At 34.5% G+C, this 19,018-nt stretch overlaps 2 protein-coding genes across 2 annotated transcripts in view; one reads left to right on the top strand and one right to left on the bottom strand.

Annotated features, from left to right (window-relative positions):
• ASZ1 (ankyrin repeat, SAM and basic leucine zipper domain containing 1) overlaps nucleotides 1-10,176 on the top strand; it is a 28,153-nt gene extending 17,977 nt beyond the window's left edge. Inside the window, exons 6-13 of the mRNA XM_032222102.1 lie at nucleotides 289-423; nucleotides 2,968-3,092; nucleotides 3,741-3,816; nucleotides 4,769-4,825; nucleotides 5,901-6,013; nucleotides 6,387-6,492; nucleotides 9,294-9,407; nucleotides 10,024-10,176. Of these exons, the coding sequence (XP_032077993.1) occupies nucleotides 289-423; nucleotides 2,968-3,092; nucleotides 3,741-3,816; nucleotides 4,769-4,825; nucleotides 5,901-6,013; nucleotides 6,387-6,492; nucleotides 9,294-9,407; nucleotides 10,024-10,176 (879 nt within the window). The remainder of the gene's footprint in view (nucleotides 1-288; nucleotides 424-2,967; nucleotides 3,093-3,740; nucleotides 3,817-4,768; nucleotides 4,826-5,900; nucleotides 6,014-6,386; nucleotides 6,493-9,293; nucleotides 9,408-10,023) is intronic.
• Nucleotides 10,177-14,952: 4,776 nt separating this feature from the next.
• ST7 (suppression of tumorigenicity 7) overlaps nucleotides 14,953-19,018 on the bottom strand; it is a 125,246-nt gene continuing 121,180 nt past the window's right edge. Inside the window, 3 exon segments of the mRNA XM_032221243.1 lie at nucleotides 14,953-15,265; nucleotides 16,975-17,114; nucleotides 18,184-18,276. Of these exon segments, the coding sequence (XP_032077134.1) occupies nucleotides 15,170-15,265; nucleotides 16,975-17,114; nucleotides 18,184-18,276 (329 nt within the window). The 3' untranslated portion in view covers nucleotides 14,953-15,169.

Genomic DNA, 19,018 nt, shown 5'->3' with positions numbered 1-19,018 from the left:
CAACTGCTGCACAACATTTGTACAATTTAATTTATATGCTCCCATATTGCACCTCAGTCAACCCGTTATCTTTAGCCTCACTTTCTTTCCATATTTCTTCTCTGTTCTTCCTATTACAAATTTTTATTTTACATTTTGGCAAGATGTGATGCTGAATTGGGATGTGAAGATAAATTACTCGTATGTGTTATAAAGAGTGGGGTCATTCAGAAGTAATGTATATTCTGAAGTTTTTCTTTTTATTATTGTAAAATAAATATGATCACAATTGCTAATAAATCATTACAGGCATTAACGTGGGCAGCATGCCAGGGCCATAAAAAAGTAGTATTCAAGCTGCTTGAACTTGGAGCTGATAAATCAATACAGACAAAAGATGGACAGACCCCAGGAGAGATTGCAAAGAAGAACAGGCATTTAGAGGTACTGTTCTATGTGAAGAATCAATCCTTGAGTTGAGATGTTTTATTTGAAGTAGGGGTATATTTTATAAAGAGTTTTTTAAACATCAAAACAGATATGAGTTATTTACTATTGATATTAATATGAATGTGCATGCAATTAATTTTTATGCAATTGTTAGTAATGTCAAGTGCACTAATGTCTTAATGTCTTTTATTTTTAAACATGCTCTATCCTTATTTTTATACCTATTATGTGTCTGCATATATATTCATTTACCTGTTATTCAAAAAACTTATCTAACATTTGGGTTAGTGAACATCTGCATTTTTTTCTATTTAGATACTGATTAAAACAGAACAGAAAACAGGAACAATCAATTTACCGTGTTTCCCCAAAAATAAGACAGTGTCTTATTGTTTTGGGGTTGCAGGGCGGCTGCTCTCTGGCGAGCGGGCTCCTGAGTGGGCACCCGAAGAGCTGGGCACAGCCTTAGGGGCAAACGGCAGCATGCCAGGGCTTTCTGTTGTCACAGCAACGCAACACAGCAGCCATGACATGACCATGCTCACATTTGTCCCTGAGGCTGTGCCCGGCTCTTCGGGAGCCTGCTCACAAGAGAGTAGCCTCCCGGCAACCCCTCTCTCCAGCTGGGCATATCACCACTCCCCGACCTAGCGGTATCCCAAAGGCACCAAGCAACGTGAGCACTTTCCCCCCCCTCCACTCTTGGCGCCTTCGGGATACCACTAGGTTGGTGAGTGGTGCTCTGCCTGGCTGGAGAGGGGATCCAAGAGGCTTATTTTCAAGGAAGGGCTTATATTTTTGCCCACCCGAAAAATATGGCAAGGCCTTATTTTCAGGACATGTCATATTTTCGGGAAAACACAGTAGTATGAAAAAATAAAAATTTCATGAATTAACTATGTCTGAAAATAGACTGTACACATTTGGCGTTTCATTAGAGAATTGTTCTATTAAAAGTAAGGTTTAACTGAGGGATTTGGACAGGCAAGGCAAAGGTAGTTTAAGAGATACAATAGATAGTTGACAGTTTAAGAAATATAGTTTAATTAAAAAAAACAACCTCACATAAATACAATAATTCTATCTTCCTTTACTGGGGAAAAAAACTATATATCCAATTTACTGGTGTACCCCCTTTTTGTTTCTGTAGTTTCAAGTTATTGGGTTCAAATGTCTAGGTATCTGGACAAGTCCCTGCAGGTTTTTTGACAACATTTCAGAAGTGTCCCAAAGGTGCTTTTTTCAAATCCAAAAAAAGACCCAGCAGGAGCTCCTCCATAACCGACAAAGCAGAGAACAACAAAGAAAGCAACATTGTCATTCCATACATTGCAGGAATACTGGAAAAACTTAGGAAGATTTTCAACCAATACAATATACATGCATACTTTAAGCCTCAAAGTATACTAAGGCAGAAGCTTGTCCAACCCCAAGAATAAAATACCCAGACACAACTGAGCAATGTGATGTATGAAGTACAACACAGTGAGAAATGTTTAGATCTGTTTATTGGAGAAATAAACACGTGGCGCAACATAGGAAGACAAGCCCATCAGGACAAGATTCAGCAGTCCATCTTCATTTGAAAGAGGAAGGTCACTCTCTTGAAGATATAAAAATCCACATTCTGGATAGAGAGGACCGCTAGTTTGAAAGATGGTTACGTTAAGATTGAATAGCCCTTTCTCAACGGTGTGGCGGGGGTGGAATACAACAACACCTATCTCCTATTTACAACACAATATTATAAGCAGCCCCAAGAGGGTTCCACGCCCATTTGCACTATTCAGGTGACTGAGGGCACAGATGAACCTCCATGTGGCCTCAACGACTCTCAGAAAGAGTGCTAACGACCAAATAACTACAAGGAATATAAATCATTCCAACCTCCACCATTCAATCAGAACTGACAAAACTGCTTGGATGAGAAGCAAAATGTCTTCAAGGAAAAATAAAGTCGAGTTGCCTTTTGGAAAAAAGCACCTTTTGGACAACCATGACCCAGATGATTGGCTGTCTCCATAGATATTTTCAGGAGTGCTTGTCACTGGCTTTCTCGCTTGGTGAGAGAGAGTGACTGGTCCAGGCATCACCCAATTAGTTAATTTCTAGCTGGGACTTTACCAGTGCTCCAAATTTGCTACGTTATTTCCAGTAAGTGTTTTAAATATTTGCCTTCTCTTTATATGGGATACAAACTATTTAATATTCCCATTAAATAGTTTATATCCCTTTTTTAAAAAATGCAGGACATTTAAAAATGCCAGGAACATAAATCTCGTCTTGGTTGCCATAAACCTTTCTGTAGTTCTGTTCTCTCTGAAATATGCTTCCAAGCATCTCAAAATATTTTGTTTTCACAGGCTAAATTTACTGAAATTCATTACAAAGGGTTAACCTATGTATCAGGAGTTAAATCAATTTACCTTCGCTACCAGTTCGCAAATGTGAGCCCGTGCTATGTGTCTTATGTTGTAGAATGAACATATTGCTATAGGTATAAAAACGGTGAAAATGGTTTCCTGTGATTTTTCGTAGCTTTTCAGTTTACTATCTTTGACGGCAAATCCTTTCCAAAGAAAATTCCAGAACCTGAGCAAAGAGGAACCTATTCACAGATTTATAGCTGCAGTTCCAGATACCCTTAAAAGCCATAAAAGCAGGTAGTACTTCAGACTTGAGAAGTTAAGTTTTGAAAGTTGTGTTCAAATTTAAATTTGTTATAGAGAAAAACTGCTATTAGATTTTAAATGGACAATTGTTCAGATCTTCTATCAAAATTCCTATGAGCTACAGTTTTACACTGCTAGTGCTAACCAGATTGTGCTTGAATGTTTAAAGATTCTTTAGACATTAAGGATCTATGCATACCTTAATGCTGGATTATTGGGAACATAATCATCTATTGGTTTTTAATATATAGTATAATATAATAATTTACCTGACATGCATAAAATTTTTACTTTTGGAAAAAATTAATACAGATATTATAGAGCAAGCATTTTTAAACCACAACATAATTTTATATAGAATCAGATTTGAACTAGATCCAATATTTCAGAACAAGTATGTGCTTTCAAATGTTCCGTTCACCATAATGGAAAGTTTAGAGCCCAATATTTAAGGCCTTTTTTTTGTATTTCTATGTACTTAAAATCTAGAGAAATATATTTTAGAATCTGTAAAATGGATTAGTAATAGCAGGTCTTTCTTTGAAACAAATAATTTATTTTCTTAATTTTGGTTTAAAGCATTTATTAAAATTATTCATTTATATATTTTAAACTAATTGAACCAATGTATGTGAAAAGTTCCTATGCAGCTTTTAGTGACATGGAAGTCTTTCTACATGGTCTTGAACTTGAACATATAACAGAATTACTGAAGGTAAGATTTCTTTATTGAAAACATGGGTGGGGAAAAATCTTAATTGGATTATTCAGGGTGGAGATAATTAATTTATTGCCATTGTATAACAACATGAGTAATTTGTGTGCGAATTGACATTGTAATATTTAAATAATTATATTGATATGAAAGAGTGGTTGAGGCACCATACTGGAAAGCAGGAAACTGAGTTTAAGACCTGCCTTAAACTGACCAGCTGAGTGACTTGGGGCAGTCTCTCTCCTCACAGGGTGGTTGTTGTGGGGAAATTAGGAGGAGAAAGATGTGTTGGATATGTTTACCACCTTGATTTGTAGAAAAAAAAATTAAAGGTGGGATACAAAATAAAGTCATTTGTTAAATGTCATAATGTACATAATATAAATAATTTTGCTTCCTTATTTTAAATGCCATACCTACTGATTACTTTAGGTGCAGTAAATACCCCATAAGTGGATTGTTTTATTTTTTTTTGTATTATTTTTTATCAGATCCATTAAAGTGAGGTTTCATAGTAATATATTATTGTACAATTCAAAATATCACTGCTTAGGTTTAATCCAGAAGTTCAAGCATTCATGTGATTAACTTCATAATATTGTGGGAGAAGTAAATTAAAAATAGCTTCTGAGTTTGTTTTTCAGTGTTCAAGAAAAGAGTCTCCCTGCCAGCTTCCCATAAGAAAACTCAGTGGGAAAGCTGGCAGGAAGTTGGAAATTGTTGCCACTGTTTTTTTGCCTGCCTAGTCCTTCTGTTTCTTTATTTTCGTGAGGAAATATGTCTGAAATGATGACCCAATATTGTCTAATGCAAATTATAAGTGTCTTCTCAGTTTGTTTTTCTGTGTTCATTGTGAAAATACCTGGAAGTTTAATACTAAGGTGGGTTACTGACGTACATAATAGGATTTTAGCCCAACGTACCTCTTAGAAAATACTTTTGTGTCTTATAGGAGAGAGAAATACCTTTAAGACAGCTTTTGACAATGGCAAAAGAAGACTTAATACAAGTTAGTCTACTTATTTATTGTATATTTGCTCTTGCAACAATACTGCTGTTTTAAATTTTAATTCTGTATTTTTTCACTTCATAACACTTTTCAATACTGGTTTGCATTTTGTTTTGAGAAGAGTATCTTCTGTTTAACTGATTCGAATGTCTAATTGTTCCTTTTTTTTCCAGAAAAAAAGGTTAGGCTGGATATGTGCTTTAATAGAAATTAGTGTTATACAAAGGGTCTGTTGATATAATCATAGCTTTATTAGTACAAGATGTTTTGCAGTTCTCAGTTGAAATGATTGGTAATTTGAGCAAAATAGAGAATGTTTAATATGTGTGTGTGTGATTGGTAATAATGTGAATAAAATGGAGAATATTTTATAGAGATATAAATATATACACATATGCACACATGTATAATGGCTCGTCTCCTAACTTGAGAAAGTAAAGACTCTTGAAACGGATTATTTCATAAGGAACCTTTAATCAAGCAGGATGGAAACCATTAGAAGCAAAGCAGCATCTGAAAACCTTTCGGCCATGCAAATGGGATTAAGCTGATAATGACCCCTCCCCTTTGTCTGAATACAGATTCTGACCAATACACAAGTGTGAAGATGCTTCCTTAACTCTTCTGCCCTGGGAGTCAATAAAACACACGTTCCCATGGCTATCTCTAGTTAGGCATCAAAGTTATATATCCCACATGGCTACCATAAACATCCCTCCAGAGATGTTGGGACCTTCAGTCTCCCGGTGACAGGAAACCAGTTGTAAAGTTGTAAAACTCAGTTGTTTCAGATGTAGCTAGTGACTTAACTCCTCCCAATTGAATAGCAGTATCACTTTTAGGGATCTGACAGCATGCATGCCAAGAAAATGAAGTGTACAAAATGTGCTGCATTGTATCAGCATTATTTTGTGCAAAGCTAATTGACAAGTTCTTACTGTGGTAGCAACATTGTCAAATGTAAAGTTTCAAATGCATAATTAATATTTGAAGGATTTTAATTTTATTGATAGTTGATAAATAATTCGAATGTTTAAAATTTTAAATCTCCTTACAAATGTTTTTATATTTTTAGATTGGCATCAACAATACTAGAGATCAACAAAAACTTTTAGGTGCTGTTAAAGAACTACATATAGAAGAAATAAAGTTGGAAGAGCTGTCTGCAGTGACAAACTTGGAATTCAGGTAAAATAGTATTAAAAAGAAAGATAAACTATTCATTTAACTAAAATAGTAATAAAGATAATACTCATATTTAATAGTCAAATTATTATTTTGCAAAGATCTACTGTGAAATACTAAAGCTAAAGGATACTCATTTTCATATGACCTTAGAGTGAGCAGTGTCCTCACCCATTATGCATATGCGTAAAATAAGAGAATAAATAAGGCTACCAAGTCATTATTGTAAATAAATTAGTTTGATAGTAATTGCTTATCTGAAAGTAAATACTCCATTTGCATTTCTGATTCTTTAGTTGCAGTTATGAAAGTTAAAATTTAAAAGAATTTACCTGTTTTAGTATAAATTAATAATTTTTTAATATTTTTGTTACAGTGGTGATGAATTTCTTTCCTTTCTTATGAAACTAAAAAGACAATGCAGTCAACTTAAAACTTCTGTGCAGAATGTTATTAGTCAGTTTCCTACAGATGCTCATAAGGTACAATATTCATCTAAATGTGTTTTTTTCAGAACACCATTCTACACTTAAGTAAAATTAATTTAATTAATTCCCCACAAGGGAAGGGTTTATGGGCTGGACCGCTCTCTCCATATTAACAGTGATTGGAAAAGGCATTGGAGAAAGGCGCTGAAGTAACACGGGGCTGCCTAGGTACCATGGTTGGTGATATATCAAAAGCTACTAAGAGGTCAAGACGAGCAAGAATATTCACTGCCCCTCCCTCTCTCACCACAATTTCACTTTTATTTATTTATTTGCTGCTTATCTTGCCCTGGGGCTACTCTGGAAACACTTAAAACAATAAAAAGGAAGACTTGAAAAAGTGTAACCAGAACAAAAGTAAAATAATACAATAAATGAAACAATGAAAAAGAAAGTGAGAATATAGCATTATGATAACAATGGGTGTTATGGGTGGAAAGCAGGTGGAGGAGGGAGTGACGTCTGTTATCAATCCAGCAGCCAGCTCCAGTCAGGAACTCCCCCATTTGGCCCCCCAGGCCAACCAACAGAGCCAGGTCTTCAGGCTCTTGTGGAAGGATAGTGGGGGTTGGGTGGATTTTATCCTAGACAGTAAGATGTTCCAAAGGGTGGTGCTGTAGCAGAGATGTCTTTTCTTCTGGATCCCAATAGTCGAAGTTCGTTCAATGAAAGGCTCCAAAGTAGGCCCTCTCTGCCACCACGAATAGGATGGGCTTGTTCTAGCAGGATGAGAAACTACCCACAAGCATAACCAGTGCTATTTTATCCCATAGTCAAGCCTGGAGATCAACTGAAGGGAACCCAGTTTGCCATCTTGTACCAGGACAGTGAAATCAGAAAATATATTGTTAAATAAACAATAAAACTACAGACTTATGGTAACAATTTATAGTCCTGTGGAGGAACAGTATGTGAAGGGTAAATGTAAGTTTGGACACATGCCAGGCACTGTCCAGAAAAAGGTTTATTTTTCCAAGTGATTGAATCTGGAATTTCCATTGCTAAATGATGCGGTATGAAAGCATTTTATCACCTGACCGCAACAGTTAGTGCCGGCACTCCCCATTGCCAGTAAAGCAAGGATCACGGGTCACATAGTGAGTGCCAGATAGGCAGGTAAGGCATGAATGGATGGTTTCTGCTTGGAGAGGGGAGGGTGCATGAGTGGCCAGCACCGAGACCTAGAGAAGGATCTAAGTAACTGACTGGAGCAAGTGTGACCTTCCCTGCTGGTTTACCTGTTTTGTTTGCTTGTAGGAAGCTGGCAGGGATGGTCTCAAATCATGTGACTGGGATGCTGCATCCACCCTAAGTGCCCTTAGCCGCCCTGAGTCCCTCGGGAATAGGGCGGCATACAAGTCGAATAAAACCTTCAGACTTGTTGCTAAGAATCCAAATCACAATTATCTAGCCATGGGCATACTGGGTGGCCCAGAACTTCAGGAACCTTTTGTTAGTCTCCTTTTTTTAATTAAAGAGTTTTAATAGATTTTACAAATGTTTCCCCTTCCCCAACCCTATCCCCCCTCCAACCCTCCCTCCCCCCAACCTCCCAGAGCAAAATACAGGGTATAAACATTTAACAATCATACACTAAGATAAGCTAACTAACTATAGCATCCTACCTCCTATTGTACTTTAACTCCCCTTTTATTAAGCTAACCTTAGATAAATTGTAACATACCTTGTTCATTCATTCATAAACTAGTTGAAATTCCTTAGTCCGATATTTATTTTGAATGTAGTCAATCCATCTTCTCCATTCCATCTTGTATTTCTGATCTGAATGATCCTTCAAATATGCTGAGATTTTGGCCATCTCTGCTAAGTTCAGAACTTTTAATGTCCATTCTTGAATAGTAGGCAATTTTTCTTTCTTCCAATACTGCACCACCACCAATCTTGCTTCCGCTGTTAAGTTCAGAATCAAATTACTCTCTATAACTGTACACTCTGTAATTATACCTAGCAAGAACAGCTGGGGAGTTTTGTTAGTCTCCTTTGTCCTCTAACAGTTGTTGAATGAATGGTCTGTGTGGACTACCTATATTCTTTTGCTATTGAAGAAGCTTATCAGTTTGCTTAAAAGAACACAGCAGGCCATACCAACTTGAGGTTCCATAAAGAAGCAAAAGAGCTAAAAGAATTGAATTGACCACTCAATGTCACCTTGGACTAAACAAGCACCTCAAGATGGACACATTTACTTTTGATGACAAATCACCAGATGTGATGTACTCTCTATTATGAAGAACTTATTTGATTCATTTGGGTTGATAGTTCTGGGGAAGTCCCTGGTAAAAAGTTATCTTCAGATGTATGATATTGGGATACAGTACTGCTTGTATTATTATGATGATTTATGATAATGAAATGCAAGAATGGAAACTATATATATGTTGTATTTGTGCTGATAAATAAATAAAGGGAGACTAGTATAGATCTATTTCAAGCTATTTCGCTCAGATCAGCTAGCCATGTGTCTTGTCTTGTGTCTTGTGACACAGCCGATAGACAGAGAATGGAAGCAGTAAGCTTCCTCCCATATTTGGGCATACCAAGGGTTGTGACACTAAATATGTATGTATGTATCTATATATGTATGTATGTATGTTTCCATGGATATGTGTCCATATATATATATATATATGTCCTCTTTCTCTTATCATAACTCAGCATAAAAAAGTTAAAGCCACAGTAGTAATAACTGATATGATTGTCATTGACCACCGAATACCTCAGCCCGAAGAAGATATAATTCATATGTAAATTAAGATATTTTTTAAATTTCTTAGTTGGTTCTTGAATGGAGTCCACCCCATAGTCTTGCTAGAGTATGTGAAGAACTCATTTTGAGTGCTGAAGATCTGACTGCAGAGGCTGAAAAACTGAAAATGGTCATGAATAAGGTACATACCCCTTTATGAATAGAGTACGTATGATAATTACCAACAGATCAACACATTTCTAAGAATTCATTCAGGTTGTAGGGTTGTTACATTTTAATAGTACTTAGCCCACAGTCACTTTGTGAGGTAGATGAGCCGTCTGTAAATTTGATAAATAAATAAATAATGGATTAATAGATTTGGTAGACTGAGTTCAAACATGTCATTTCTAACATTCTAGAATTTGCCATTATAGAGTACATCCTAGCAGTCACAACTGAGACAGTCAATTTTGTTAAGAAAAGTGATTGCTAAGTGAAAGAGCTTACTATATTCAGCTTTCCTTTGTTTCACAGACCTATGAATGGTCACTAAATGAGAAAGTCAGTAAGTAAGGATTACACATAAAAAACAAAGTACCATGCAATTTGGAAACTTGGTAGTCTTTTCCTATTCAGAATTGCCAGTAAGCAGATACAGCAAAATTAATTTAGGCTTGCATATGCAGTTGCAATGCTGCGTTTCTGCTATTTAAATAAGATCTTTAATGTTACAGAAGGCTAAATTTGAATTTTTCTGGAATATAGTGGTATAGATTTCTAACATTTTCTTCTTCTATTCAATACGCTTTTATCAGCTCCAAGATGGGCAGAATGATGATCCTTGCCGAGTGCAATCTTTGGTGGAATACAGCAGATGGAAGACAACTTTTTTAAAAATAGCAGTACTATCTGTGGTTGGGTCTGGTTGTGTTTTCTTTATTTTCAAGTTATCTCTAAAGAAAAACTGAATTAAAATAAGATTTTATTTATAGTTGATAAAGCTACCCTGTTTCCCTCAAAATAAGACCTCCCTGGATAATAAGCCCAATTGGGCTTTTGAGCACATGAACTAAAATAAGCCCTCCCCCAAAATACTGCAATACAGCAGCAGCCATGAAGTGACCACGCTCATCGCCTCCTGTACCTCAAAAATAATAAGGTCTCCCCAAAAATAAGGCCAAGCACTTATTTTGGGGTTGAAAGAAAATAAGACCCTGTCTTATTTTGGGGAAAACATGATATATAATTCTTAAGTTTTAATTTTAAAAGGTACATTGATTTTCACCATTTCTAAATTAGCCATACAGCTCTCTTTCACCAATAGATTATGCTATTGGAAGTAGTGTGATGCTTCTAATTTTCTTTGCAAGATATAAGGGTGGAGATAGGAATTGGAAGCAAATATGCACAAATACACTCCTGGTACAAAGTCATTCAGCTGACTTTTACTCTGCTATCATATTCTGACACTTGATTTGGGGTTATAGCAGAAACGAGCAATTTGCCTCTCACTGTTAAAATTCCAAAAAGGGTGTGTTTGTGACGGCAGCGTCCCTCAGAATAGTCATGAAGTTGAGTTGTAATGTCTACCTTCATATATTAGTCATCACTACAATAAATCCCAATTCTTAGATTTTCACATTTTAAATCCATATGAATATATGTATGTTTCAGATTCATATTGATATGCAAATAATGTAACTAAGTAAGTACTATTTTTATTCATTAGTCTATGTCTCCAAGTAATCCCTATACTGCCAATATGAATGTTCTATTAACTGTATGTTGAGTTCTTTTATTTCTCTCCATATATCATTAGATATTTTTTTCCATATTTCAAAAAGATTGGAAATAACTTATTCTCTCATACTAAAATATTTGACTGTTATTAATATCTCTTCATGGATTTCTGTCTGTGGAAGTTGTCTTATTTTAGGAAAACTAAGTAGAAGAAAGATGTGACTTAAATCCAAAAAATAAAGTAAACCTTGATCTTGTTTATGTTTTTTTTGCAATAGCCACAAGTTTGCTTAGTTTGCATTCTGACATTGCTATAAGAAGTTAATATTCAAGATTGTTACTTTTGTCTGGATTTGCTTACTTCCTGTCCGAGTTTTATTTTTAAAAGCAAGATCAAAATATCTTAGTGATACCTTTAGTGTTAATAGAAATCATACCATGTTAAGTTATGTTCAGGATTTTTAACAATAAATGGTTAATTGTGGAGTTTATGCTTATGCCATTTTATTATTTTTATAAATAAGATGAACATACCTGAAACACCTTCATCCACCTATTTTCCCCACAACAACCATCCTGTGAGGTGATTTGGGCTGAGAGAGAATGTCTGGCCAAAGTCACATAGCCAGTTTATTGGAGTTAGTCCAATAACTCAATAATACCAAAACCAAATAAAAAGCACTTGGAAACAACCATTAGTCCAAAATGCAATGGCACAGGTCATTGCATTTATGGATATCGCATTAATTCCAGTTGATGCCCAGGTCCAACTTAAGGTACTGTTATTGATCAATGATAACCCTTATAGGTTGTTATCTGGGTACCTTCAGGATCACCTACTTCCATCAGTAAGTTACACAAAAAAGAAACTGCTTCAAATCCTGCATTTTGAGATATTTCTGGGACTGAGTTTAAGTGGTAGTGTTCTGTAATAGTGTCAATAATGTGGCACGTTTTCCGTGAGAAGATCATATTCTTTTGGAGAATTTTGTTTTGGAAAGCTTTCTCTTAATGTTTCTGTGTTTATTTGTGCTTTATGTTGTATTTTCAACTTATTTTTGTAGTTGCTTATTTATGCTTAGATGCTTTATGTAAAATACTGAACATATCTTAATCACAACAGTGTAGAAATATGATTAATAAAATAAGCATAGGAAATGGTGCTCATTATGGTCTATAAAAAGATGTATGAATTCAGTTGACTGTTTAATGCATGACATATTCAAGTAATACATATGCCACAGCAGGTTCAATGGTTTTCCATTATTTCCAAATCAGTTATGGATGGGTTTTATAGGAAAACCAACTTTCATGTGCCTGAGATTGGGGAATTGCATAGAAAAAAATTACACAGTGTAAGAGAATGCCACTCTAGCCAATAATAATCTCGCCTTTTTTTGCCCCGAGGGAAGATTCTTTATATAACCATTGATTGGACATAGGATGTATGTACTTCATGACAATCTTTTGATGTAGTATAGTAATGTTTTTTTTTCCTCATAGAATTTGATACACTGGCCAAACTTGCAAATTTTCATAGCATGTGATGTTCTTAGCTGTGCTAGATGTTTAACCCCCTTCTGATTAGAAATGTTTCAGTCGCTATTATTCTATGCCTTGATAAAATGGATGTGCAAAAAACTGGAAAGGGCTAAAAATGTGAAAAAGGAACAAGAGTGACTGGAATAAAAAATCACACATTTGTTTTTCCATCCATGTAATTCCTGGTTATTGTGTTGAAGCCTTCTCTTACTCTTTTACTTGTACATAAACAACCATTTTCCATTTATTATTGTAAAAAAATTGGACTTGAGCTTTTGAGTAGAAAGCCAGTTGTATTACATATCAACTTTTTTATAATGAAAATGTAACAAAGGGGATATCTATCATACAGTATGTTATTTTGGCTTGTCTTTAGTTTGGTGTTGTTCATGTTTGCTTTTTGTTAATATGTTAATATTGTATATGTATAATATTAATATACATTAATATGTTGAATGAAATACTGAAAACTTGGAAGTTCATGATCTTTGGGTTCATGAAATACAGAATATTATCAGCAGTGTCCATTGGGAGTTAAAGAGTGTAGCAAAACAATTGAAGCCCTGCTTTTTGTATATGTGTGCAAGCTCAACACCCACAAAAGGAATCAGGCTTCAAAGCTTCTGATCCAATTGCTATTTTTAATTTTTTTCCCCCGCAACTTTACCTCCAATGCCACTAAAGGTGATTCTTCATTAGAAAGAAATTGTTCTTATGGCTGTAAGTTCTAAAGATTAGCTTTTTTCCTGGCTTTTTACCTACAGCATATAAAGGCAAGCCCACTTGCTGTATGATTCAGAAATAGTTGACTTTTTATTTCTATTACAATATTTTTTTTTTCTTTTAAAAAATTATTTTGTATGTTTTGGGTTTGTATGTTATAACAGTAAAATAATTTAGGGATTTCATTAATGTTTAACAAAATACTGATAGAAACTTAGATTGCACTTGGGATAAAACTCTGCCAGAGTCACAAATTTTATTATCACATATTCTTGTTTTTTATAAACAAGAATAATTTACTTTTATGTTATATTGATTTGGGGGACTATATTTTAACCAATGGGTTCTGGGGATGGTTTGATTGCTGCTTTTAGCTTTTGTCACTGAATTATATCCAGATAATCAAGTTACATGTGTGATTTTACATTTTACTATAATTTCCAGAATATTATATATAACATTTTCATATCTATAAAACAGTAATGGAAATGCATAATACCATGCCCATTACCTTTTAGTAAGGTTTTTGTTTCAGGTTAACTTCTTTTAAGACAAATTTTCCCAATATTTGTCAATAATATTTTGAGGGCTTTATAATGGAAAATGTCAGCAGGAATGATGTCAAATGCAAATATAAAAATATTGCTCCACTGCTTTCCAATACCTAAAATCACCACCAACATTGGGTCTATTACAATAAATGTTTTAAAATCTAAATTTAGGATCTGTAGATTGAAATAATTATTTTCTCTGTCTATTGTATATTTGTTCTAATTATAGTCAAAGGCTGCTGGTATTTCTCACGTACCACATAATGGGTCTCCTTTCTTCCTCTGGATTCCAAAGTTCCATTTCAGACTTTGTAATTATTTCCTGGTGGGTTTTATCTGTCTTCCTCCCACTTGTATACACTACCCTGCAATATACTTTCTTATGATGAACAAATCTCATTTCCTCCTAGCTGACATTTTTACTAGGAAAACTACATTGTATTAATAAAGGTGACCTATTTACTGGTATAGTTTTAGAGCCATGATTGCCTTTTGTGTCAAAAACCTGTTTCTGGGCCTATGTTTCCAATTATAGTTGACAGTTAATGTGTTTTCTGATAAATTTTACCTCATTTGTTTGGTATTATTCATTCTCTTATCAGCTGTTCTTTTTGTTTCATAACTTCTAACCCCACCTTTGGTATGTTTTGTATATACTTACTGTTGTGGGCATCCTTTAATTTTTTTTTTAAATTGTTAGAATCAAAAAATCCTATTAAAATGGAAATAATCTCTGAAAACTTTATTGGTTTTACTGCTACCACTAAACCCTTTCCTGGTTTGGAAATAGCCTTTTATCTCTCTCATATATTTGACTAAATATGACTCAGAAATGAGAACCTGCCGGACACTGTAGTCCCTTTGTAGTAATCTGTAAACAAGGAAATTGGTTAAGATTAGTTTATAACCCAGTTCCTTTAACATCACATATTTATAGACATATTTCTTGCTTTCTTTGAAACTAAATATTTAATACCCTCCCTCTGACAGGTCTTCCTAAACTCCCAGCTCTCCTTAGTTGCATCCTTTCACCCCACCCTCTAAATCTGCCCTTAGCTTCCCTACTCTTCTGGAATATAACCTGGGAGGAGGTGTTCTGTATTCTCCTACTTTGATTGACAGTTCTAGTACTCAGTTATGACACTCAATTCCTCATGGAAGCTAGAAGAGAATTAAAACAAGATCAAATGGTTGCCATACACAAAAGTTTATTTTTTTATTTTTTTGTTTCTTGAAAGCAAAATAGAATCAAACATCAATGTATTTTGTACAACAAAAATGTATGATAACAGACAATTTATGAAGAGCTTAAAATGGGTTCTTTTCTAAAAAAGAAATCATGCTTTCTGGTAGTCAACAGGGAGTTGGCACAGAAAATATGGCAGTCATTGAGAACTGTTTTCCTTTAGATCCTTGTTAGCTGATGCCAGAGACTGGAAGGAAGGATGCTTTCCACTTTTTCCATCACAAAGTTTAAGGGAGCAAAGAGAGTACTAAGAAACTGCAAGAAAAGAGTTATAGTTATCTGATTTGTACCACTTAACCTAACTTGGAATAACACACAAGTTTTCATTTGAAATATTTTTAATCTATTTAGTAAATAGGTTTAAATCAATATATTAGTATAAAGATTATTTAATCTGCAGAACAAAATGTCCTAATGACTTTTCTATAGATAGAATGCTACAAAGGAAATAATTTATATTTCAGATATATTTTGATGGTTGATTTAAGCCCTCTTCAACTCACTGAATAATAATAATAATAATAATAATAATAATAACAGTAGACTTATATACCGCTTCATAGGGCTTTCAGCCCTCTCTAAGCGGTTTACAGAGTCAGCATATTGCCCCCAACAACAATCCGGGTCCTCATTTTACCTACCTCGGAAGGATGGAAGGCTGAGTCAACCCTGAGCCGGTGAGATTTGAACCGCTGAACTGCTGATCTAGCAGTCAGCCTGCAGTGCTGCATTTAACCACTGCGCCACCTTGGCTCTTTGAAGATCTCTCTTCTGTTATGACTAGATTTTCCAGTACTCTGTTGGCCTCTCTGATGACTTTTTTTAATCATGGGGCTCTTTCACCCAATGTTCCTATCTTCATTAAACAGATCATTCTCATCTGAAACATAGACTGTCTTTCCCAATAGTTTTGTTCTGATTTTTGCCTCATGTAACTGCGTATTTGCCTCTTATCTCTCTTATGGTGCCCTTAAGGCAACTTTCAGAATTCTTTACTATGGACTTTCATTTCCTTACTTCAGAAGGACACGAAGGTAGGGAAGGCTGATGTACAGATGCAGTGACAGAATTTTTACAATATAAAGAATAGATTGATGGATTCTTAATGTGGTGATGGGATGGCCAGAAATGGAACTGATAATAAAAAATAACATTCGGTCAGATCATAAGAGCAAGATAATTGATAGGGCTTGTTAGGAATAAAAATATGTCAGCCTTCCCCACCTCCCCCCCCCCCTTTTAAACATCATTTATCACTAAAAATGGAATGAAAGAATAGCAAGAGCAGGACAAAATATATATTCCTGTTATTCCCTTGCTTAGGTGGTAAGTGAATTTGTATCCCAGTGTACATTTTATCTGACTTATACATATTTCCTTACTGTGTTGTAGTGTTTAATCTCTTGATTCTATTATATATGATCTCATATGTTCACAGATTTTTTCTTTTTAAAACTTGTTTTTTTTAAACTTGTTTTTTTAAACTTGTTTTTTTAAACTTGTTAAGGAATTGACTGCTCTCAAAATCAAATCAAATGCAGTAAATAGAAGTCTCACATTGAGAACTATTGACATGATGCCACTTATAAACATTAATTAATAATACTGTATGTGATCTCATGTATTCTTCCCATTTGTGAATATAACATTTTAAGTGCTCCTGTCAAGACGTTTAAAAAGTGGTATGTTTCTTTGAATTAACCATATGTTCATTTCATTTGAAATACCTTTTGCATTGGAAGTTCCCTGGCAACAGATTAGTAACATTCTAACTCAAATCACATTCCTCCCACTCATTGCTAAAATGTAGTGACAAATAATGATTTGTAAAATGGTTTCCATATGGCAAAAAACAGCAACTGTTGTGCTTGCTGATTAAAAAAAAGCTGTTATCCCATAATTCATTTACTCACCCCTCCCCTTCATCCATCAAAAAAATGAACAAACAAGGACATGATACTCACTGCTTTTGCAAAAACTCCCATTAGTTCTGGGAACTGATGTGTCAGAAGGGCCAACATAGCCGTGAAAGAACATAATCCAGCAGTGAACAGAATAAAGAATGGAAGCTCTTTCTTGGGGTAAACAGAGACTTCATGAAATGCTGCCAAGAAGATGATAATAAGAAAAAAAGTGAAACACTTTTAAGCAGAGTTACAGATTTCAATGAATCTGGTTAAATTTCCTAAAATTATTTTTATTATAAATCTCCATAATTCTTAACAATTTTATACTGTACTTAATATAGTATGCTATTAATAATTAAATATCTTTTTCTTTTATTAAACTAATAAAAATTAGGCATTAATAAAATAATACAACATCAAAGTATGAAAAGGAGGAAGGACCCTGGACTTAATCTCAAGAACACAATAACTCCTGATCAAATTATTCAGTTATCCTTGTCTCCTTTTAAAAAAAAAAAGACCAATTAAAATTGTTTTTCAGACTATACTTAATCTAGTTTTTGCTAATTATTAATTTGTATGTTTTATTAATATTTATATAGTATCATGTTTGATATGTTTATCTTTTCACCAATGTTCTTTTTATTTGTTTAACAAAGCAATTCACACACGCACACACATACTTCATTGAATTTCTGTTCAAGGAAGGTAATTTCATATTAAAGATCCCAGCTTGAATCTCTTTCTTCTCAGAATGGAATATTAAGCTTATCAATATTTGGTTTTGTACGATTTATTGCTGCCTGAGATGTAGTAACCCAGGTTTGAGTTGGATCACAAGTCCATGATTATTTTAATCAGTACTCCTAGATTGAAAGACAAACTTGCTAAATTTGTTAATTCCTCTGCTGACCTGGAATTAAAGTCAGATATAACTTTTTATTTGCAACTTGGGTTGGAAAAGAAAAATGTTGGTTCTTGAAGCTAGAGTTAATTCAGTTTGTGCTACACATAAGACTTCGAAGAACTCCAATTTCTTTTTTCATTAAAAAGCTGATTGTGCATATTGTGAAGAAGGCAACTGAATTTATTTGGATGTTTTCATGATTTGGCTTGCAAGCCTTTAGTTAATACTCAATGTAACAAAATCTTGATACAATTTACATAGCAGAAACCTTGTTTATGACCTAATTCAGATAAATTGTTCTTGCTTATTTAAAAATAAAATGGGTGTGTGTGTGTGTGTGTGTGTGTGTCAAAACTTACATGGAAGAAGCTCTCTGTCTGCTGTTTCGGTACAAATGGGATAAGGATAAAAAAGGTGCCCTTTTTCCAAAGGATAAGGGATCATTCTGAAAGCTAAAGAAGAAAAAAACAAATTTTGAGGACTACAGATTAACTTTCTTGTATTTAATGGATTTCAGGTGTGTGGCCTTTCAATTCCCATAATCCTTAGTCAGTATGGCTAACCAGGTCTGTTTACGTAACAAGTGAGAAATGTGAACTGAGCTCCAAAACATGCATCTATAGAAGATCTATATACTTGCATCAAGGAGAATGGTCAAGATACAGATTAATTCACCACTATCTCCTCTACATCCTTAACTTTTTTCTAGGTGTATATCAAAATGAATCAGGTGTACCCAGCAGTCTTGCTTCTTGGATGTGGGTTCCAAGGAATTCTAGAGATAAGACTTTATTCTGCAGTATACAAGCCGCCTTTTTGAAAACAACAAACATTAACTTTAAATTGGAAAGTGTAAAATTAAAAGCTACTAGAAATAGATGCATGCAGACAAGAGTGGAAGCCATACGTACTACAGGAAGATACGGAATAGCAGTCTTAGGCAATGTATTACTCAAAAGCTCTCCTAGAATTAATATGTTCTAAGTAATGTGTAACCATAGATACTGGTATATTCTATTATACTTCTACTAAAATACACATATTTGATGTAAACAAACATTAGGGCAATATTGCAAACATTTGTATTAGGCTGTGGAGTGCTTCTGGTTCAATCCCTCCCAATCCTAGAAAAAACAACAAATTTAAAGTAACTTCAGAAAGGTGCTACTTTTGCATTGCTGTGTACTCTGAATA

This window comes from Thamnophis elegans, chromosome 7 (genome assembly GCF_009769535.1).
Source record: "Thamnophis elegans isolate rThaEle1 chromosome 7, rThaEle1.pri, whole genome shotgun sequence".
NCBI lineage: Eukaryota > Metazoa > Chordata > Lepidosauria > Squamata > Colubridae > Thamnophis > Thamnophis elegans.
The sequence above is the reverse complement of the archived record's forward strand: the minus strand, read 5'-3'. Positions and strand labels throughout refer to the sequence as shown.